At 63.3% G+C, this 22,431-nt stretch overlaps 1 protein-coding gene across 1 annotated transcript in view; it reads left to right on the top strand.

Moving 5' to 3' along the window:
• The window catches only part of DNAH17 (dynein axonemal heavy chain 17), a 60,430-nt gene that overhangs the window by 3,716 nt on the left and 34,283 nt on the right, over positions 1–22,431 (top strand). The window contains exons 7-35 of the mRNA XM_059671429.1: positions 48–200; positions 331–417; positions 1,146–1,313; positions 1,741–1,857; positions 3,011–3,276; positions 3,494–3,686; positions 4,585–4,731; positions 5,577–5,685; positions 6,713–6,816; positions 7,081–7,221; positions 7,882–8,025; positions 8,688–8,870; positions 9,834–10,088; positions 10,820–10,989; positions 11,421–11,643; positions 12,547–12,663; positions 12,772–12,858; positions 13,180–13,332; positions 14,556–14,804; positions 15,010–15,132; positions 16,185–16,532; positions 16,633–16,724; positions 17,017–17,143; positions 18,277–18,429; positions 19,780–19,905; positions 20,030–20,137; positions 21,327–21,458; positions 21,616–21,776; positions 22,264–22,420. Coding sequence (XP_059527412.1) covers positions 48–200; positions 331–417; positions 1,146–1,313; positions 1,741–1,857; positions 3,011–3,276; positions 3,494–3,686; positions 4,585–4,731; positions 5,577–5,685; positions 6,713–6,816; positions 7,081–7,221; positions 7,882–8,025; positions 8,688–8,870; positions 9,834–10,088; positions 10,820–10,989; positions 11,421–11,643; positions 12,547–12,663; positions 12,772–12,858; positions 13,180–13,332; positions 14,556–14,804; positions 15,010–15,132; positions 16,185–16,532; positions 16,633–16,724; positions 17,017–17,143; positions 18,277–18,429; positions 19,780–19,905; positions 20,030–20,137; positions 21,327–21,458; positions 21,616–21,776; positions 22,264–22,420 — 4,593 coding nt within the window. The remainder of the gene's footprint in view (positions 1–47; positions 201–330; positions 418–1,145; positions 1,314–1,740; positions 1,858–3,010; positions 3,277–3,493; positions 3,687–4,584; positions 4,732–5,576; positions 5,686–6,712; positions 6,817–7,080; positions 7,222–7,881; positions 8,026–8,687; positions 8,871–9,833; positions 10,089–10,819; positions 10,990–11,420; positions 11,644–12,546; positions 12,664–12,771; positions 12,859–13,179; positions 13,333–14,555; positions 14,805–15,009; positions 15,133–16,184; positions 16,533–16,632; positions 16,725–17,016; positions 17,144–18,276; positions 18,430–19,779; positions 19,906–20,029; positions 20,138–21,326; positions 21,459–21,615; positions 21,777–22,263; positions 22,421–22,431) is intronic.

The following is a 22,431-nucleotide window of genomic DNA, read 5'->3' as shown; positions in this document are numbered from 1 at the left end:
CAGGCCGTGCGCCTGGCAGAGCTGTGCCACGCCCTGTCTTCCTGCAGACACGGACCTACCTGGGCCCCGACGAGGTGCTGAAAGGCCTGCAGGGTGAGATCGAGGAGGTGCTGAACGGCATCTCCCTGTCGGTGTCCGTGCTCAAGGGGCTGTACCGCACCTACCAGTTCTGCTGCACCAACATGAAGCTCTTCTTCAAGGTGCCGAGCCGGAGCTGGCGGCGGGCAGCGGGCGGGCCGCCCAGGTGGGGGTGGGCGAAGGTGGGGGGCAGGCTCAGCCTCTCTCTCTCTCTTTCTCTCTCCCGCTCTCCCCCCCCACGCTCCCACCCAGGACAAGGAGCCGGTGCCTTGGGAATTCCCGTCTTCTCTCGCGTTTTCCAGAATGAATTCTTTCTTCCGTCGCATCCAGACCATTGAGGTAAAGGTGAAGCCGGGCTCCCCTTGCCTGCACGTCAGGGCGGCCCTCACCTGAGGACAGAGGACAGCGGAGTCTTCCATCCCCACCCCCATCCCCCCACTCCTCCCTCCCATCCATGTCACAGGGAGCTGTTAGCTGAGCACCGAAGTGCCCCAGCCGTGGCTCCTGCCTGTGGGCAGCTAATGACACAAACGCACGGTCAGGGAGCGAATTAAACCCTAAAGGGTTCAGGTGCCCCCTGGGGAGCAGAGGGGAGATGCGAGGGTCAGACAGCTCGGCCTCTGGTCTTGTCATCGCCAGGGTTTTTTTTTCTAACTTTGTGAACATAGTGTGCCCACCGTGCAAAGGGGGAGCCGTCCTGGAGGCACTGAGCGTGGACTCTGTGAGGGCGCCCCTGGCCTCAGCCACGCCCTCACCACAGGCGGCTTCCTGCCCGGGCCCGCGGGTCCCACCGCCGGCTCTGGCTCCGGCTCCTGGCCCCCAGCGCGGGCCCTGTTACCGACTCTGAGTTGGGATGAAGATTCCAGGAGAGGGGCTTTGGCGGGGGCGGGGGGGGGGCGGGAGGAATGGCCTTGCTGTTCAGCCCCACCCTGTGGGCCGTGGCGGCCAGGCCGGATCCTCGGGGGGCAGAGCCCGGCACCGGGCGTGGCCGAGCGCCCACCTTGGTTCCAAGACTGTGGCTCCGAGACGAGCTGATGGGCGGGCGCCCCGGCTGCCGCCTCCGCCAGGACCTTTACAAAACGGCCATCGAGTTCCTGAAGCTGGAGAAGATCGAGCTGGGCGGCGTGCGTGGCAGCATCCTGGGCAGCCTGGTCGTGCAGATCCACGAGGAGGTCTTCGAGCTGGTGAAGGTCTTCATCGACTGCAAATACGACCCCTTGGACCCGGAAGACTCGGTGGGTGGGGGCCCTGGCTGGGGCGATGGCAGAGGCCCCCGGAGCAGGAGGCACACGGAGGGGGTGTGGGGGGCGGAGGCTCGACACTTCCAGGCCTCCCGACAGCTCTGCGGCGAGGAGGTCCCAGCAGTGAGCGTGCTCAGCTGAGAGGGCCCCCCGAATCCTGCCAGCGGTGCCAGTCGGGGGTGTTAGGGTGAGCACCGCTGGCTTTGCCCACAGATGAAGAGGTTGACGTTGGCCTTGGCCAGTGTGGCTCGGTGGTGAGCGTCCTCCCATGCAGGGCACATGCCCAGGTTGTGGGCTCGATCCCCAGTAGAGGGCGTACAATGTTTCTCTCTCACATCAATCTCTCTCTCTCTCTCTCTCTCTCCCTTTCTCTCTAAAATTACTAAAATTACTAAAAGTGAACGTTTGAATTCGCTTTTAGAGTTTCGATAACGATTACGCTGATTTTGAGACCAAAATTCAAGACCTGGACAGGAGGCTGGCCACCATCTTCTGCCAAGCCTTCGACGACAGCAACTTCATCGAGTCCTGCGCGAAGGTACGCGGGCGGGGACGCGGGTGCGGACGCAGGGACCGTCTAATCAGACGCCTTCACTTGGGCGTGAAAAGCCGGGCGCACGGGGTCAGGGCCTGGTTCCGTCTCGCAGCACGTGGGCCGCGGAGCCCTGGAGCAGCTTCTGACGGGCTTTGGGGCCCCGTCTCCGAGTGACACGGCCGGCGGCTCCTCTCCCGCCCCTCCCGGTCCTATCCGGCCGTTGCCACCCCCTCCGCTTACCGGGAACAAAGGCTGGAGGGGCAAAGGGCGGCAGCAATGGGGGCCCCCCCCCGTCACTGGACCCGCGGAGAGGAACTGCACGTTCTTCAGCCCGGTCAGGAGGCCAGGGGGCCCACGGGAGAGTCGGTGGGACTCCATCAGCACTTTATTTAGTTTACAATGGTGGCCTCATTCTCCTCTGAGAACATCTTTTTTAAAAATATATTTTTTATTTCAGAGCAGAAGGGAGAGGGGGAGAGAGAGAGAAACATCCATGATGAGAGAGAATCATGGATGGGCTGCCTCCTGCACACCCCCCATTGGGGACAGAGCCCGCAACCCTGGGCATGTGCCCTTGACCGGAATCGAACCCGGGACCCTTCTGTCCGCAGACCGACGCTCTATCCACTGAGCCATGCCGGCCAGGCCCTCTGTTAGCACTTTAGAGCAGGGGTCCTCAAACTACGGCCCGCGGGCCACATGCAAATACGAATATTGTATTTGTTCCCGTTTTGTTTTTTTACTTCAAAGTAAGATAGGTGCAGTGTGCATAGGAATTTGTTCATAGTTTTTTTATAAACTATAGTCCGGCCCTCCAACGGTCTGAGGGACAGTGAACTGGCCCCCTGTTTAAAACGTTTGAGGAGCCCTGCTTTAGAGGATGCAGACCGTAGGGAGGCCCTGGGGAGCACTGGTGCATCGGGGTGCATTTCCCCAGCCGCGGACCTAGTGTGTGCTGTTGGGTTAGAAGCCAGGGCTGGGTGTGCGTCCCCATCAGACTCCAGGCAGCTCCGCCTCACCGGTGGCTGCGCGGAGAGGCCTGGTCTCCACGGGACCTGCATGTTCTCCTCCCTCCCGAGCCTGGGGGTGGGGAGGGCGTCTGGGAGGACTTGGGGGCCCCGGGGCTGGGCCCGCTGAAGCCGCCTCCGGCCCGCAGCTGCTGTCCATGTGCGGGAGCCTCCTGGAGCGGCCGCTGATCCTGGCCGAGGTGGTGCCCCGCTACTCCGTCATGCTGGAGCTGTTCGACGCCGAGCTGGACAACACCAAGATCCTGTACGACGCCCAGATCGCAGCCACGGCCGCGGGGGACATCCCCCCGATCCACCGCAACATGCCCCCCGTGGCCGGGCAGCTCAAGTGGAGCCTGGAGCTGCAGGAGCGCCTGGAGGTGCCCATGCGGGACCTGAAGCACATCGACCACCCGTGAGCCAACCGGCCACGCCCCTACCCCAGACCCCCCGCCCCCACCTCCGGCGCCTTCTCCCTGGGCGCGCACTTGGCTTCCCCCGGGGGTCTGACCGCAAGGACGGAGAAATCGGGGGTGCAGGGAGGGGCGGTTATGGGGCTCTGCAGCCAGTTGGGGCCCCGCGGACCCCTGCACGTGCGGGCCCTCACCCGTCTCCCGTCTCGCCGCCGCCAGGGTCATGTCCAGCACGGAGGCCAAGCTCATCTACCAGAAGTACGACGAGATGATGGAGCTGCTGCGCAGCTACCGCGAGCGCATCTACCAGCAGTGGGTGTCGCGCGTGGACGAGGACTGCCTCTTCAACCTGGGGCAGCCGCTCCTGCAGCGCGACGCCTCGCGCCTCATCCGCGTCAACTTCAGCAAAGCGGTGCGTGGGCTTCTGCGCGCGGGAGGGGCCGCTGCGCAGGGCGGGGCCTCTGAACGGGGGCGGGGCCTCTGCGCGTGGGAGGGGCCTCTGCGCGTGGGAGGGGCCTCTGCGCGTGGGGTGACTCATGCTGGGCTAAGGCTTTGTCATTGAAGCCTTTGTTTTTTTGTGTATTTTTAAATTTAATCTATTTTACTAGCTAATGCCCTTTGGGAGAATTTAGATCTTTAAAATACATATATATAAAAATATATTTTAGAATTTATTTCAGAGAGGACGGGAGAGAAAGAGAAACATCAATGATGAGAGAAAATCACGGATCGGCTGCCCCCTGCACGCCCCCTACTGGGGATCGAGCCTGCAGCCAGGGCACGTGCCCTGATGGGAAATTGAACTCAGGACCCTTCAGTTCGCAGACCGAGGCTATCCACTGAGCCAAATCAGCTAGGGCCATTTAGATTTTTAAAATCTTTTTTTACTGATTTCAGAGAGGAAGGGAGAAGGAGAGAGAGAGAAACATCAGTGATGAGGGAGAAACATCATGGATCGGCTGCCCCCTGCACGCCCCCTACTGGGGATGGAGCCCACATCCCGGCCCATGTCCTATCCAGGAGTCGACAGTGTCCTCCTGGTTCATAGGTCAACGCTCACTCACTGAGCCCCACCGGCCCGGCCATTTTTGTTTTTAAGTTTGCTCAGGACATGTTTAGATCTGAGGCAGAGCAGTAGCACCCGGAGGCCGGCTTCAGCAAGCACACTATTTGAGAGCAGGGCCACCCATGGGGTCCCGCGCGGAAACGTCAATCTGAGAATTTCTATTAAAAAAAAATTCTTGAAACCAAAGAATGAGAAACAAAGGTATTACCCCCCTGACCGGCTCCGCCTTCCCTGTGGGCCTCAGCTGGTGGCAGTGCTGAGAGAAGTCAAGTACCTGAACTTCCAGCAACAGAAGGAGATCCCGAGCAGCGCCGAGACCCTGTTCTCGCAGTACGAGACCTTCCGGAAGTTTGTGGGCAACTTGGAGCTCATCGTCGGCTGGTACAACGAGGTGAGCCCGTGGGCGCAGGCGGCGGCCACGCCCTGCTGCTGGAACCCGGTTTCCCACGGACACGCATGCGGTGTCCACCCTCGTGGCCTGCCCGCTTGGTCCCCCTGCCCTTGCCCACCGTTTTCTCTGCGTGGATCGCCTGGAAACGCTTGGTGACATTGGTGGGCTGGAGGTGGGAGGCGTGGGGGGTGTGGGCAGTGCCAATGCAGGTGGGGTGGCTCTGAAAGGCACCTTGTCAGTGCCCGATGTGCCCGGTGTGCCCTTTTAATGCTGCGCACGCCCCTCACTGCAGACACAGGTGCCCTCGGAAAGTGACATAGGACACAGATGGCTGCGAGTTCGGGCTCAGGGGTGCCCGTTCTTAGGGAATAATTTAGAGACATCTGCTGGTGCCCTCCTTCCTTTCTCGTCTGTGGGTGGAGATTTTCAAGCATTAAATTAGCTTCTGAGAGCAGAGCAGCGCTGCACCCGGACCGGACAGAACCGATGCTGTTAGCGCCGATGCCCCGAGTGACCCAACGCCGATCTCAGCCTGGGGACCGAGAAGAGGCCCCGAGCCAGCAGGGCCCCGTTACCACCCCCTCCAACCCGCCCTCCCCCGTGCCATCTGCTGAGGTTCTTTGCCTGGTTCTGAGCCCGGGGAACTTGGGGATTACGCACTGGTCTTCAGGACCATCTCTCCTTCTCTTTCTGCCCCATAACATGGGCAATGAAAGAGTTAAGTATACACATGAGCCCTTGGGGATACAAACGCTTCCGAACGGGAGCAGTCCTCGCTGGGGGGCACGGGGGCGTCCGGTGTGTTTGGTGGAACAAAGGCCCGGGCCGGCTTGTGTGTTGGGCAGATAAAGACCACGGTGATGGAAGTGGAGTTCCCCCTCATCAAGGCAGAGCTGGAAGGGATCGACGTCAAACTGCTGACTGCCGAGACCACGCTGTTCTGGAATGGCGAAGGTACCCGCCCCCCCCGGGGCCTGGCCACCTGGGCCGAGGTGGGCGGGGTGGGCCACTTCTGCCTGCTGGCTGCTGGGTCAGCTTTTTAAAAATATATATTTTTATTGATTTCAGAGAGAAGGGAGAGGGGCTGGAGAGGAACATCAATGATGAGAGAGAATCACTGGTCGGCTGCCTCCTGCACGCCCCCTACTGGGGATGGACCCTGCAACTGGGCATGTGCCCTTGAAGGAGAATGGAAGCAGGACCTCTTGGTTCATAGGTCAATGTTCAAACACTTGAGCCACGCCAGCCAGAGCTGGTGGGTCAGCTTCGACTGCAACGGGGTCTTGTGTTTGGCCGAAGGTGGTGCCCCTGGCCGCCCAGCCCCCAAACAGCCTGAGGCTCCCTGGGGACCACCAAGGACCTCCGTTTCCAGCTGGACTTGCTAGAGGCGGGCACAGCAGAGGGCAGGGTGAGGGCCATGGCAGCCGGCTCAGGGCAGGTGTCGCAGAAGTAGAAAGAAATGTGCTCACCGGGCAGAAGTGCCTGCCCCAGCACCCCTTGTGCCCTGGCCCCACGCTGGTGGGCACCCCCTCCATAAGCCCTCCAGCCTCGCCTCCTGCCCTCTTTTCCGGCCTCCACGGTCTCTAGGAGAAGGCGAGACGGTCCACTCGTCTGAACCGGGGTCCGCGGGCTCTTCTGGGCCAGGAAGCCATACGGTTCTTTTCTCGCCTTCCTTCCCAAGCGCATCTCTTTCTGGGCGCTCACCTCCGGCACGCCGTGGCGGTCAGGGCTCGGCACAGGCGGGCCCTGGGCCTCAGGGGTCTGGAGTGCCAGGCGGCGGGGGAGTGACCGATGGCCGTTGGGGACAGGGAGGCGCTGCTTCCCGCGACACCCCGGCACCGTCCCGGTGTGGCCCCTCAGGGACCTCGGTGACTCCGTGCTCCAGGGGAACGGAGGGAGTTTCCAGGCGCGTCTCCTAATGCCACGCGCCAAGCGGGCCCAGGAGTCTCCTCCCGCTAACCGGCTCGTCCTCCGGTCCCAGGCGTCCTCGCGTACATCCAGGAGATGCGAGAGATTCTGCACAACCTGCAGACCAGGATGCAGAAAGCCAAGCAAAACATAGAGGGGATCGCCCAGGCCATGAAGGTGAGGCCCACGATGGTGCAGAGACGGTGGGACCCGCGGGGGCGGCCTCCCGGAGGAGGGGGGACGCTGCGGCCATCCTCCAGTCCATCCTCTAAGGCCCCAACTGGCTTTGAGATCCGGCGCCCAGGGCGCGGGCCTGCGTCCCCAGCGGCCACGTCCCCTCTGAGGCCAGCAGGGCCAGGGCAGCTCTGCGAGCAGGCAGACAGGAGCGAGGCCGGAAACGCGGCCTCCACACGCCCCCCTCACGCCCCGGCGCCCTCTCAGGACTGGTCGGCCAACCCACTGTTCGAAAGGAAGGACAACAAGAAGGAGGCCCTGCTGGACCTGGACGGGCGGCTGACCAACCTGAACAAGCGCTACACGGCGGTCAAGGAGGCGGGGATCAAGATCCAGGCCATGGTGGCGGTGAGGCCCAGGGATGCGGCGGCTGGGGTTCCCATAGCAACGGTGCACGCTCCGTAATCCCAGAGCCTTGTCGTGAAGTAGCGGACCCCCCAAACGTGGCCTTCGAGGCCGGTTCTCTTGCTCTGTGCCCCCCTCCTGTGCTCCAAGAGTGAGACCACTGCCCGTCCCTGCCCGGAGCGGGTGTGGACAAGGGCCATCCTCCCACGAGGTCCCTGAAGCTCGTCTCCCGGGGTCGGCGCTGGAGGCACGTGTGGCGTGAGGCTCTGGTGACCTCCCGAGGAGGCGGCCCAGCCTGGGGGCGAGACTCACTGGATGCGTGTGCCCGGCTGGACGGTGCCAACACACTCAGTGGGGACCGCAGTGCGGGGGCACCTGTTGGCCAGCACGCTCACGGGCCGGGAGCCCACGGCCCTGCCAGCCTGGCGCCTGGGGTCTCTGCCTGGGTCCCCTCCTGCGCCGGGTCCTCGCGGGGGCCTCCCTCTGCGGCCGTGGAAGCCAGCTTGTGTTTTAGTCGGTTTTGACGTGAACACGCAGGACGCGAGAAGCACCGTGTGTCGGGAGCGTGGGCGCAGGCAGGGCGCCCCGAGTCCTTGTGGACACTGACCGGGGAGGGGACCGACGGGCCGCGAGGCGGCCGCCAACCGCGGGGTCTGCCGGCAGGAAAACGCGGAGCTGTTCCGAGCGGTCACGACCAGCCAGTCCTGGAAGGACTATGTCATCTACATCGACGGCATGGTCTTGGACGCGTTTGACAACTTCATCCGCATGTCGCTCAGCTACCTCATCAACAACATGGTTCTGGACGTGAGTCGTGCATGCGAGGCGCGGGACGTGTGTCTGTCTGTGTGTGCGCCCGTGTGCGTGCTGTCACCCCCCACGCACTGCGCCGTGGCCACCAGCGCTTGGCGGCCCCGCCGGCGCACTTCCTGTGGCCTTGTGCGCGTCGTCCTCGATGTAACCCAAAGAGACGGGGGCTGTGGTCTCGGCCCTGAAAAATGCTTTTTCTCATTTTATTAGTATTGGTTTTTTCAGTTTATCCTCATCTGAGGATATTTTTCCATTGATATTTAGAGAGAGTGGAAGGAAGGGGGAGGCAGAGAGAGAGAAACATCGATGTGAGAGACACATCGACGAGGGTTGCCTCCCGCACATGCCCCCGACCAGGGCGCCCTTGACTGGAATCGAACCCGGGTCTGACGCTCTATCCCGAGCCACAGCAGCCAGGGTCATTGTATCCATCAGGGGAAACAGGCCGCACAGCCAGCGAGCAGCAGGCACAGGCTGTGAGCAGGCGTGGGCGGCCCTATCCCGCTGGGGCTGCTCCGCTGCTCCTGCTCTGGGCCAGCGGGATGCGTGTTCTCCGTGTTCTCCGGGCGGTCCCGGCCGCGGGAGTCGAACCTCCCCCCACTCCCTCCGGGAGGGCCCCGAGGACGAGGAGAGGCACAGACTCCTGCGACGCGTTTCAGGAGAGCGTGGCGCCGCTGTTCGAGATCCACATGGAGCTGAGCGAGGACGGGCTGGTGTTCTCGCCGTCGCTGGAGGTGGGCGACGACAGAGGCTTCCTGGCGCTCATCGAGAGCATCATCAACGACATCTACAACGTGGCCAAGCTCATCCCCCGCCTGGCCAGGGGCCGGGTCAACTACAAGGTCAGTCGGGGCCTCTCCCTTCCCTCCTCCCCCGCTCCCTGCTCTGGGCCCCTGCGGGTTTCCTGGCTCGGAACTGCCTCCAAGCTCAGCAGTGCCGGTCACGTCACCGTCTACCTGACGCGGTTCTGAGTGCCATCGGGGGCCCCGGGACTGGGTGGGACTTCCTCTCCCCTCCCCAAACCTCGTCCTTCCTCCTCCGTGGGCCTGGCCTGCGTTCCCCGACGCCTGCCCACCCCCTCGGGATGCCCAGCGTGTGCCCTGGCCCCTTCCTGGTGTCTGTCTCCTCCTGTGCCGTAACCCCCCCGCCCCCCCGCGATTCCCTCCGCACCTGGCACTCACACTCGTGACTCCCCCGCTCCCCGCCCACGGACTCTAAGCGCCATCAACCCTGCCCAAGAGGAAGGACAGTCAGGTGGGGTTCCGGGCGCCCCACAGGCACTGAAATAGGGCACCCCGATTCCCGGTCAGGGCACATGCCCAGGTTGCTGGCTTGATCCCCAGTGTGGGGCGTGCAGGAGGCAGCCGATCCATGATTCATCATTGATGTTTCTATCTCTCTCCCTCTCCCTCTCCCTTCCTCTCTGAAATCAATAAAAATATATATTCTTTAAAAAATTAAAAAAACAAAAGACCTAAGTGCCCACCGGACAGGTGCCGTCCGTAGACTCCGCCCCTCCTCACGGAGGGTGCTCGTCCCCGTGGCTGAGCGTCTGTCACGCTGTGGGCGGGCGTTCAGAACGCGATCGCCTCCCTCTAAACGAACAGAACCTGCCTTTCCGCGGACACGCGCTCGCCCGTTAACGGTCCTTCCTGCGGGGAAGCGGGTGGCGGCCGGGGCGGCGGGCGGCCGGAGGCCAAGGGCTCCTCCGTCACGCGTGTCTGCGCCGCTGGCCTCTGCGGTGGCCGGCACCCGGTGACCGCAGGGAGTGGGCGCTCACGGCGGCGCCCCTCCCGCCCTCGCAGTCGGACCTGGAGGACACGGCGGACCTGATGGAGATGCGCGAGGAGATGTCCAGCCTGGTGATGGGGGCCATGAAGGAGGCCGAGGAGTTCCAGGACTCGTTCGAGCGCTACTCCTACCTGTGGGCGGACGACCTGCAGGAGTCCATGAAGAACTTCCTCACCTACGGCCGCGTCATCACCCTGGAGGACCTGGACCTGCGGCCCGAGGAGCTGGTCACCAAGTCGCCGCCCACCCTCACGCAGTTCCAGCAGCAGGTGCGTGGGAGCCCCGCCCCCGGGGAGGAGAGCCTGGTTTCACAGTGTCGGTTCCCGTACTGTCCTGGTCTGGTGAGGCCGACCGATCAGGAGGCAGCTGCCCCTGGAAGAACAGTCTGTGACTCACAGTTCCAGGGGGAGGGGCCGGCCGACCCCTCAGGGCCATACGGGGAGCCCCAGGGCCTGGCAGCAGGCGAGGGGAGGAGCGAGTGTGGGAGGGGGCTTCATCGTGGCTTCTGTGGGGAGGAGTGAGGGGGCAGGGCAAGCAGGCCGAGGCTGGGCTGGTTCGAATCAACGCACTCGGCCAGGCTCTCCAGAGCAGGGCAGACGGGGGCAGGCGGTGGGGGCCGGCGGTGGGGGGCAGGTGGGGGCAGGTGGGGACAGGCAGCGGGGCAGGCGGTGGGGAGCAGACAGGGGCAGGTGGTGGGGGCCGGCGGTGGGGGGCAGGTGGGGGCAGGTGGGGACAGGCAGCGGGGCAGGCGGTGGGGAGCAGACAGGGGCAGGTGGTGGGGGCAGGCGGTGGGGGCAGGTGGGGGCAGGTGGGGACAGGCAGCGGGGGCAGACAGGGGCAGACGGGTGGGCGGCGGGGGGCAGGCAGCGGGGGCAGGTGGGGGCAGGCACCTGGGCAAGCAGCAGGGGGCAGACAGGGGCAGGTGGTGGGGGCAGGCGGCGGGGGGCAGGTGGGGGCAGGCGGTCCCCAGCAGCTGGCGCGAGTGGAGCTTGTCTTGCAGATCGACTCGTACGAGCGGCTGTACGAGGAGGTGTCGCGGTGCGAGAACACGCAGGTGTTCAGCGGGTGGCTGCAGTGCGACTGCCGGCCCTTCAAGCAGGCGCTGCTCAACACCATCAAGCGCTGGAGCTTCATGTTCAAGCGCCACCTGAGCAACCACGTGGTCAGCAGGTGGGCGCCCCCCCCCCCCCCCGCTGCCCGGACCACGCCAGAGGGCAGACGGGGGGCGGTGGGGGGAGGGCGAAGGTCCGGCTGAGAGGGAGCACCCCACCTCGGGCGGCGCCAGCAGGAGGGGCACCTGGCTGCCAGGATGCTCCACTGCCTCCCCCGCACTCACGGTAACCGGGTGCCGGGTGCGAGGACCCCCAGGAGCCTAGAGCCTGGCTGGGCGGCCTGACAGGCGGCGAACGTCCCAGTGACGGTGCAGCTGCAGGCGGCGGGCAGGTCCTGAGTGCATGGGGCTGAGCTGAGGGCGGGGAGGCAGCAGGGGCCTCCCTGGATCTGCCCCTCAGGCCGAGGGGAGCGGGTGGAGAACAGCGCATCCGGGATGGACTGGAGGGGGGGGGGGGGCGCCTGTCACAGGCGGCTGTCTCGCCCCGCAGCCTCGGTGACCTGGAGGCCTTCATGAAAGCCGCCAGGGCCGGCCTGAAGACGCTGGTCAGGGAAGGGGACTACGACGGCCTGGTGGAGGTGATGGGGCACCTGATGAAGGTGAAGGAGCGGCAGGTGGCCACCGACAACATGTTCGAGCCCCTGAAGCAAACCATCGAGCTGCTCAGGACGTACGGGGAGGAGATGCCGGAGGAGATCCACGTGAAGCTGCAGGTGGGCGGCGGGTGGGACCTCGGCATCCAGGCAGGAGGGCGGCCAGGAGCCCTGGCCGTGGCTGGGGGAGGGGCTGTGGACGAGACCCCCAGACACGGAGCAGAGGGGGGAGGAGCTTCAGCTCAGGGCCCGGCTGTGTGGGCGGCGTGGCTGCGGACCGTGCTGAGGGCTGGGCGTGTGTGTGGCTGGTCCCAGGAACTCTGGGACTGCAGACCGGGTGGGGAGTAGCGGGGAAGCGGTGAGATGAAACGGGTTAGAGGTGCGCTGCAGCTGACAGAATCCATGAGCTCATCGTAGAAGGTGAAACCACAGCCATCTGTGGGCAGAGTCCGGGGGTTGGATTTTTTCTTTAAAATATTTTATGGTTTTAAGTACAATATTTGCCCAGGTCTGAAGAACTTGTAAAATATAACAGTCCATCTGACTGCTGAAACCTTTCCTGCATTGGCAAATCCATGGAAATGGAGAACAGGGTGGCGGCTGCCCAGGGACAGGGTGCGGCGGCAGCTACAGCGATGACACACACAGTTCCTTCATGGTGACAGCCCTGCGGGGACCGGAGCAGTGGCTGCAGGAATCTATACATGGGATAAAGTTGCCTAGGATTACACACACACACACACACACACACACACACGTATACACACAGCACACATACGTGCATGCATACGCATGTACATATAATGCACAGCACACATGCACGCACACACGGGCTCAGGTCACCTGGGTCACAGAAGCGTGCAGATGCCGCTGCCTGGCGTGGCCTGAACCGAGGCCCGGTGGGTGCTGCCCGAGGCTGGGCGGCGCACAGGGCGGTGCTGGGAGCGGCTCCCTGGGGCCTGTTTCCCGCTGGAAAGTTGGAAAAGAGCAGAACTAGGAGCGCCCCTGCCTCTGCCGGCCTAGGAGCTGCCGGAGCAGTGGACCAACACCAAGAAGCTGGCCATCCTGGTGAAGCAGAACGTGGCGCCCCTGCAGGCCAACGAGGTCAACATCCTGCGGAGGAAGTGCCAGCAGTTCGAGGTCAGACGTGGGGGCGGGGCTGCCGGTGTGGGCGGGGCGTGGGCGGGGCTTCCGGGGGCGGGCGGGGCGCGGGCAGGTGTGTGACCCGTGACCTCCCGTGGCCCCCAGATCAAGCAGCACGAGTTCAGGGAGAAGTTCAGGCAGGAGGCCCCGTTCACCTTCAGCGACCCCGAGCCCTACCAGTCCCTGAATAAGGTACCTGCCCGCCCCCTCCAGCTCTTGTGCGTCCGCGGCCCGGCCCATGGGACTGGCCTCGAAAAGGCCGGCCTCGGCCCCAACTCGAACTCACCAGGATAAACCGCCTTCCCGCCAGATCCCATGGGGGTGGGGGGGCTCTGAGGGCGGGAAGGGGAGGGTGCCGCTCCCCGGCTGGGAAGTTCATGGACCTCGTGAGGCCGGGGCGGCGTGGAGCCGGCTCGTGGCGCTGAGGAAGGCCCAGGGCCCAGGGCCCACCTGCGTGCACGGGCAGCCCTGCTCACCGCCTCCCTCGCCGCCCGCCCGCCCGCCCGCCCGCAGGAACAAAAGAGCATTCTGGCCATGGAGCGCATCATGGAGGGGCTGTGCAAGTCGGGGAGCCTGTTCGAAGTCGCTGTGCCCGACTACAAGCAGCTCAAGGCTTGCCACCGCGAGGTCCGCCTGCTGAAGGAACTCTGGGACATGATCGTCATGGTGAGCGGCGGGCGGGCGGCCTGGGGGCCTCAGCACCAGGAGGGGGCGCCCCGCCTGTGAAAAACGCAACGCCGGGTCTCCTGGCCTCTGGGGGGCCGCCCGCAGGTCCCCATGGGGGTCTCTGTGCACAGACCTCTCTCTTCCCCTCCCCCTTCCCCTCCCCTCCCCCTCCTCCTCTCTGACATCTCACCTCTCTTTAAAATATTTAAAAAATAGCCCAGCCGGGGAGGCTCAGTGGGAAGTTGCCCTGGTTTCCCCTCATGAGTGGCGCCTCCGCCATTGGCCGTCCTCATCTTCCCTCCCTCCCGCGCCTGCGTCCGTCACCCGAGGCTCCTGGGCCGTAACCCTGTGGCCTTTCCCGAGGGCCGGCTCTGCGTGTCCTGCCCCTTCTCCGTCGCTCTGCTGCCGCCCTGTCCACCGGCCTCATCGCCGCTGTCTCCCTCCTGTTTGCTGGGGGTTTAGTTTGCTCTCTCTTCTTCATTTCCTGGTTTGATTATTGATCGGACACATTTCATCTTTTCCCGCGTGAACAGTCAGTGTCATGGGACTGCCTCTCAGCTGTAGCCGAGCGCCACATATTTGCATATTTCCTGCAGTTCTGCGTGGCCTTTGCTCTTGTTTGTCTGTTTGCTTTTTATTCTTTTGCGGCTCCTCTCCAGCCTCGGGCTGTCGAGAAGTCTGTCTTTAGTCTCCGAACGCCGGGCATTTTCCTGTTCCTTCCTGCTGTCGATTCCTAGTGTGATTCCAATGCGCAGAGAACAGTCTATGACTTCAACCGAGTTTACGTTCCTTAGGCTTGTCTCTGGCGCGGCTACGGCTTATCTGGGTGGCTGTCGCCTGGGCACCTGGGGAGGGGGGTGGGGGGAGCACGTTCCGCTTTTGTTGGGCGGAATGCTGTGTGTGCCGGTCAGACCCTGTGGTCGGTCTTGTGGTTCGGTCCTTCTATGTCCTAACAGATTTTCTGCCAAAATAGATTTTAAGTGCTAACTTCCAAGTTGTATCTTTTTAAAATTTTCTCTTTTATTTTCAATCTTTTAAGTTGCATCTCTCCCACAGGGTTGTTTTCCCCTTGTACCCACCCAGTTCACCAAACTCTCATTCGTTCTAAGGGGTCCTCCCTAGCGTTTGCTGCCCGAGAGCAGGGGGCGCGGGTGTGGGCCATGGGGGCGGGGGGGGGGGCGAGTCCTCCCCACGAGAGTGCACGGCCGGCGCCTCCCTCCCAGGTGAACACCAGCTTCGACGACTGGAAGACCACCAAGTGGAAGAACATCAACGTGGAGCAGATGGACATCGACTGCAAGAAGTTCGCCAAGGACGTGCGGTCCCTGGACAAGGAGATGAAGACCTGGGACGCCTTCGTGGGGCTGGACAACACCGTGAAGAACATGATCACCTCCCTGCGCGCCGTGAGCGACCTGCAGAACCCCGCCATCCGCGACCGCCACTGGCAGCAGCTCATGCAGGCCACCCAGGTACCGCGGGGGAGGGAGGGCAGGCTGCCGGTGGGTCCTGCCATTACACAGCTTTCCGGGGAGGGAAGGCGGGCCTGGGAGAAGGAACTGCCCGCTCTCTCGGGGCCTGGGATGGGCACGGACCTGCCTCTCTGGGAGGGACAGAGGGGTCCTCGCTGGAGCGCAGGTGTCCTTGTGTGGAACCTGCCTGTTTTCCCGGCCGCAGGTGAAGTTTGAGATGTCGGAGGACACTGTGCTGGCGGACCTGCTCCAGCTGAACCTGCACAAGTTCGAGGATGAGGTCCGGAACATCGTGGACAAGGCGGTGAAGGAATCCGGGATGGAGAAGGTAGCCCTGTGGATGGGAAAGGTGGATTGTCCGGGAGGAGAAGGTAGCCCTGTGGATGGGAAAGGTGGATTGTCCGGGATGGAGAAGGTAGCCCTGTGGATGGGAAAGGTGGATTGTCCGGGAGGAGAAGGTAGCCCTGTGGATAGGAAAGGTGGATTGTCCGGGATGGAGAAGGTAGCCCTGTGGATGGGAAAGGTGGATTGTCCGGGATGGAGAAGGTAGCCCTGTGGATGGGAAAGGTGGATTGTCCGGGATGGAGAAGGTAGCCCTGTCCCCCTTCCCTGAGGCCGGCGCTCACGGAACTCGAAAGGGACGATCCCCGGGCCTCGTCTTGCCCCGCCCACACGGAACCCTGTCGAATGTCTCCGGGCTTCATTCCCGGGAAGAACCCAGCTCCTGCCCAGCTTTGCCTCCCTGCCCAGAACAGTGTGCACCCCGAGCTCTCCTCTCCCGGAGCGCCCCGACTTCGTCCTGGGCCCTCCCCCTCTGCCCCGGGAGGAAGGGGGAGGGCTGACCCTCAGCCAGTACCTGCTGGTTAATGAGCCGCCGCCACAGCGGCCCCGGAGGCTCCGTGCGGCCCAGGCCTCTCCCCTCACCGGACGGCAGTGGGGGTTTGGATGTTCACATTTTGGTGTAAAAACAAGGCTTTATTCCGCTGTAACTCCCACACCATTCGCCGTGCGGAGTGCACAACCCCAGGACCGTTAGCGTCGGCACGGAGATGGGCCGCCGCCACATGTGACCGTTAGTCTATGTTAGAGCCGTTCATCTCCAGAAAGAGGCCTGTGCCCTTCGGCTCCCCCACCCGTCTTCTCTCCCCACCCTGCCCCGCTCAGAGCCCCCTTACCCCCCGCCGTCTGCGTGGGTCTGTCTTCCGGCCACGTCACACCACGGAGCACAGGATGCGTGGCTCTGTGTCGGGCTGCCTTCCCGGGCATCGTGTCCTCAGGGTCCACCGTGCGGGTGCAGGAGCAGCTGGGTGTTCCCCGGAACCGGGGTCCTCCTCCGCCCTCCCGCCAGGGGCCCGCCGACCTGCTCCCCGCCGCCCGCAGGTGCTGAAGGTGCTGGACAGCACCTGGTCCACCATGGTGTTCGAGCACGAGCCGCACCCGCGGACGGGCACCATGATGCTCCGGACGGACGAGGTGCTGGTGGAGACGCTGGAGGACAACCAGGTGCAGCTGCAGAACCTGATGATGTCCAAGTACCTGTCGCACTTCCTGAACGAGGTGACGAGCTGGCAGCAGAGGCTGTCCACGGCGGACTCGGTCATCTCCATCTGGTTCGAGGTGCAGCGGACCTGGAGCCACCTGGAGAGCATCTTCGTGGGCTCGGAGGACATCCGCACCCAGCTGCCCGAGGAGTCCCACAAATTCGACGACATCGACAAGGAGTTCAAGGTGCGCCCGGCCGCCCCGCCCTGCCCGGCGCTGTCCCGCTGGGGGCCTCTGACGCCGGGGACGCGGGACTCTGACGCCGGGCGGCCCCTGCTCTTCCCAGGCCCTGATGGAGGAGGCGGTGAAGACGCCCAATGTGGTGGAAGCCACCAACAAGCCCGGTCTCTACGAGAAGCTGGAGGACATGAAGAAGAGGTGGGTCCTGGCCTGCGGGGACCAGGGCCGGCCAGAGCGGGCACAAAGAGCCCGGTCCTGGGTTCGAGCACCCTTTCCTTGGGAGCTGGTGCTCCCCGGCCACGCCACCCCCTCCAGAGGGTGCATGGACTGTGGAGATGAAGCCAGGCTCCCTCCTGCCCAGGGCGCCCACGGGGTCAGGGCGCAGGGAGTGAGCACCCGTGTCTCCTGCCGCCAGTCCCCTGACAGGGTGGCCTGGAGGAGACCTGCCCCTCGGCCTCCACGCCTCCTTCCTCCCGCCCCGCCCCGCCAGGCTGGCTGTGTGCGAAAAGGCCCTGGCCGAGTACCTGGAGACGAAGAGACTGGCTTTCCCGCGGTTCTACTTCGTGTCCTCGGCTGACCTCCTGGACATTCTCTCCAACGGCAACGACCCCGTGGAGGTAGGCAGCCCAGGCAGCCCTGGGGCTGCGGAGGCGTGTCCCCCGTGTCCCCCGTGTCCCCCGTGTCCCCCATGTCCCCCATGTCCCTGCATCGCCTCCGCGAGGCCAGCCACTCCAGAAACCGCCCGGGGCCCGGCCATGGCACCAAGACCGGAGACTCGCTGTGGACCCTGCCTTTTACCTCCTGGGCCTCAATTTCCTCATCCGGAAAGTGGGTTGGATGCTGGGAGCCGAGTGAGACTCTTTCTTTTTTTTTTTTTTAATTTATTAACTGTCTCCCAGCTTTTACTTTTATTATTTTTTTTTTCAAATATATTTTATTGATTTTTTACAGAGAGGAAGGGAGAGGGATAGAGAGTTAGAAACATCAATGAGAGAGAAACATCGACCAGCTGCCTCCTGTACACCCCCTACTGGGATGTGCCCGCAACCAAGGTACATGCTCTTGACTGGAATCGAACCTGGGACCTTTCAGTCCACAGGCCAGCGGTCTATCCACTGAGCCAAACCGGTTAGGGCGAGACTCTTTTCTGAGATGCTCACTCACTAGGTGCGCCCCCCCACCCCCCACCCCTCTCCCCCAATAAAGCCCGGGTCCCGGGAGGGAAGGAAAGGTTGCCCAGGCTCTTCTGAAAGGGGTGGGGGAGCCGCTAGAGGTGGACAGCAGAGGCGGGGCCACAGTCGTTTTTATAAGTACAAGAGTAAGTCCTGTGTCCCGGGCACTCACAGGTGTAACCCTCCTTGTGCCCACCCCTGTGTTTGATTTTAGCCGTTCAGCTGTGGGACGCACGGGGGGGGGGGGGGGGTCACAGGGTGGCCCCAGACGTCAGGTCTGAGCGTGTGACAGGGAAACAGGCCTCGCGGCTGGGCCAGAGCTTCTCAGGGAAGAGAAATCTCAGGACAGACCCTGCGTCTGCCCCAGGCCCCTGCCCCAGGCCCCTGCCCCAGGCCCCTGCCCCAGGCCTGCCTGGAGCAGCTCTGCTGTTCCCTGTTGCTGGCTGAGCGAGTTGAGTGAACGTTGGCCAGGGAAGGGGGAGTATACCCCCCTGGAAAGAAAGGACCGTGGGCTGCGTGACCCCTCGGAGCCCGTCGGCCGCACCATCCCCATGTCCCCCCACCCCACCCCCGCCCAGGTGAGCCGCCACCTGTCCAAGCTCTTCGACAGCCTGTGCAAACTGAAGTTCCGGCTGGACGAGAGCCAGAAGCCGCTCAAGGTCGGGCTGGGCATGTACAGCAAGGAGGACGAGTACATGGACTTCGACCAGGAGTGCGACCTCTCGGGGCAGGTGGGTGCGGGCGCAGGTCCCGGGGCGCGACGGGGACACCCCAGGGTGACAGGGCGTGTGAGAGCCGTGTGCCCTCCCCCGGGCTGTCTCCTCCCCCCTTGTTTATAGAGTGAGTGCTGGAAGGACCGATTGCTAGAATCCCTGGCACAGCCTTACCCAGAGTGAGGGTGCGTCCTGGAAGGAAAGCAGAGAGCAGGAGGGGAGGGGTGCATGGGTGCCGGTGAATTGCTCTGTGGCTCTGGGGGGTCCCCACACCGGACCCGAGTCCTCACCCTGTTCAGAAGAACCATTGGCCTCTTCGCTTTGTCAGATCCCGGAGGCCCCCTTCCCTGGGTACCCTGGGCCCCTCTCCCACATCCCATTGCCCAAGTATTGATCAAGCAACCGAACCAATTTTGACATTAGCCGAAGGAAAATAGAATCCGGAGGTGAGTCAGCTGGGGGGGTAGGGGGAATCTCACGCGAGACACCCCGAGATTCGGCCGCATGGACTCAGGGCACCGACTGCCGGGGCAGGCGGGGCGGGGCCAGACCCATCCGTCACACTTTGTCCAGACTCGGTCTGGCCGGGGGCTCCTCAGACGTACCAGGAGCCACAGCACGGCCGCCCAAGCCGGATTCGCAGTTAAAGAGCCCCCCCCCCGCCCCCCTGGCCCCACACACACACCCTGTCGGCTCCTCCCCCGCAGCCATCCGTTGTGGGTTTGTATTTAAGATACAAACAAGGCTTGTGGGCAAGTTTGTCCCGGGGAGAGGCTCCTGGGCCCCCAGACGGTGTATGAGGAGCAGGTGGGGCTCCGTTGGTCAGAGCCCTTGGGGCAGGGGTGGGGGGCGGGGGGGTTGGGGGGCACGGATGCAAGTCTCTGAGTGTCAGCAACGCCTCGGGGCTCAGACTAGCCTGGCTCCTCTGCCAGATTCTCCCCTGGTCTCCCTCCCTCCTCCGCCTAGAAACTGCCCGCACATGGTCCCCGGCACCCCCACCCCGGCTTCCCCGCCCCGTTTCCAGGTGGCCGCTCACCTCCACCCTGGGAGGAAGGTGATGACCACTATTACATTTATTTGTTTTTTTAATTCTCAGGAGGATATTTTTCCATTGATTATTAGAGAGAGTGGAGAGCGGGAAAGACAGAGAAACACTGATGTGAGAGACACCGATTGGTTGGCTCCTCCTGGGAGGAACCTGCCACTGACCGGAATCGAACCCGGGACCCTTTGGCGGACGCTCTATCCACTGAGCCACGCGGGCTAGGCCCCGTATTAAATTTTTCAAATGACAAAGCAAGTCGTTGGCATGCGGCGCGAGCGCACAGACACGCGGGTCAGCGTGGCTCCTCGTCCCTCCGTCCGCAGGTGGAGGTGTGGCTGAACCGCGTGCTGGACCGCATGTGCGCCACGCTCCGACACGAGATCCCGGAGGCCGTGGTCACCTACGAGGAGAAGCCCCGGGAGCAGTGGATCTTCGACTACCCGGCCCAGGTGAGCTGGGGGGGGTGGGGTGGCGGGGACACGGGTCCGCCCGCGGAGGGCGGGGGTCTCCCGCTGCGCTGTGCACGCGGGAGGAGGAGCGGCTCACCCTGCGCCGTGCGCCCATCGCCTGCAGGTGGCGCTCACGTGCACCCAGATCTGGTGGACCACGGAGGTGGGCATGGCGTTCGCGCGGCTGGAGGAAGGGTACGAGAACGCCATCAAGGACTACAACAAGAAGCAGGTGCGTGGGCCACCGCACAGCAGGAAGCAGGCGCGTGGCCGCCCGGAGCACAGGGCCCTACGTCCCCGCGGGGAGAGGCCCACAGTTGGCAGCCCCCGCGCGCGCTCTGCCCGACTAACCGCTTTACCAAGACCGGGCTTTAAATTCTTGCCTGGAAATGGACAAATGCTACCGCCAGCCATTTTTTAAAAAGATTCTGATTAGGAATTTAGAAACCAAAGGTGATCTTTAAGTGGAAGAAGGGCCCTGGCCGGTTTGGCTCAATGGATAGAGCGTTGGCCTACGGACCCAAGGGTCCCGGTCAATGGCCCATGTCCGGGTTGTGGACTCCAGTAGGGGGCGTGCAGGAGGCAGCCAGTCAATGATTCTCTCTCCTCATTGATGTTTCTCTCTCTCCCTCTCCGTTCCTCTCTGAAATCAATAAAAATATATATTTAAAAAATGTTTTAAACTACCACTCTTTTTTTAAAATACATTTTATTGATTTTTTTTACAGAGAGGAAGGGAGAGGGATAGAGAGTTAGAAACATCAATGAGAAACATTGATCAGCTGCCTCCTGCACACTCCCCACTGGGGATGTGCCCGCAACCAAGGTACATGCCCTTGACTGGAATCGAACCTGGGACCCTTGAGTCCACAGGCCGACACTCTATCCACTGAGCCAAACCGGCCAGGGCTAAACTACCACTCTTAAAAAAAAAATGGGAGAAGGAAAAGCTACGATACCCAGATATAACCACTGTCACAATATTATTATTCCCGTTTGTTATTCTAATACTATTTAGTATCATACATTAGGTGTATATAATATAATATTGCTATTGTAATCTTTTGGGGTTCATATATGTAAAGGTATATGTGGAAATAGACATCCAACGGCTTATTTTTATGGGGAATTGGGTTTCCGATGCTTTAAGATCCACTGTTTTCACTCCCTACCCGCTCTGTCCCTGGCACCAGCTTTCCTTCTACTCCGTCACTGTTGGTGGCCCCGTGGCACCCCCTCCCACCCGGGGCCGCACCACAGCTGCCCCACCCCAGCCGGGGGCTGTCGGGAACAGTCTTCTGCGTTTCGTTATTGTGAACAGCACGGTGGTCTTCCCTACCTGGAGAGAGCCCCAGGGACCCCGCAGCCGGGACCCCGAGGGTGGCGGGCACCGGGCCCACCAAAGGCCATTGCTCCCGCAGATCAGTCAGCTGAACGTGCTCATCACCCTGCTCATCGGGAACCTGAACGCGGGCGACAGGATGAAGATCATGACCATCTGCACCATCGACGTGCACGCGCGCGACGTGGTGGCCAAGATGATCACGGCCAAGGCACGGCTGCGGGGAGGCGGCCCTGTTCCTGGGGCTCCCTCCCCTTGTCCCTGCCGGAGACTCACCCTGCGCAGGAGGGGGGGGCGGGGAGGGAGGGGCGGGCGCAGGCCCTGGGCGCGGGGAGGCGCCCTGACCGCAGGCCCACACGGCCCTGCAGGTGGAGAGCTCCCAGGCCTTCACCTGGCAGTCGCAGCTGCGCCACCGCTGGGACGAGGAGAAGAGGCACTGCTTCGCCAACATCTGCGACGCCCAGATCCAGTACTCGTACGAGTACCTGGGCAACACGCCCCGGCTGGTCATCACCCCGCTCACCGACCGGTGAGGGGCGCCCGCGGGGCCGCCGCCCTGGCCCTGGCGGCTGGGGGGGCGAGGCGGGGGAAAACACGGGCCCCCTGGTGGCTCTTCCCATTCTCCGGCTCAGACGTCCTGCGGGGGCTGGAAGGGCCAGGCGTCGGGTCCGGGGGTGGGGGGGCCGCGGTGGGAGCTGTCCGCCCGGGGCCCAGCCCAGGGCGCTGGTTTCGCTGCCCGGGCTCCGACTCTGGCTGTGGGGCCTGAGGGTGGCTCAACCTCTGAGGGCCGGCAACATGGGGAGGGTATTGTGTGACCCCGCATGAGTGCGTTGGGGACCGAGCAGGGGTTCAGAGTGAACCTCAGGGGACACGGGGTGCCTGGGACCTGGCACCGAGCTTGCTCCCCGGCCGTGTCTCAAGCCCTTCCCTGCCTGCGGGGCCGAGCGGGTGTGGCCGAGCCGCGGGGGAAGGAAAGGGGCCTTGGCCTCGGAGCTCACCCGGCGGGTCCCTCGCAGGTGCTACATCACCCTGACCCAGTCCCTCCACCTGATCATGGGAGGCGCCCCCGCGGGCCCGGCCGGGACGGGCAAGACAGAGACCACGAAGGACCTGGGCCGGGCCCTGGGCACCATGGTGTACGTCTTCAACTGCTCCGAGCAGATGGACTACAAGGTCTCCCCTCC

Source organism: Myotis daubentonii, chromosome 16 (assembly GCF_963259705.1).
Source record: "Myotis daubentonii chromosome 16, mMyoDau2.1, whole genome shotgun sequence".
NCBI classification, from domain to species: domain Eukaryota; kingdom Metazoa; phylum Chordata; class Mammalia; order Chiroptera; family Vespertilionidae; genus Myotis; species Myotis daubentonii.
The sequence above is the reverse complement of the archived record's forward strand: the minus strand, read 5'-3'. Positions and strand labels throughout refer to the sequence as shown.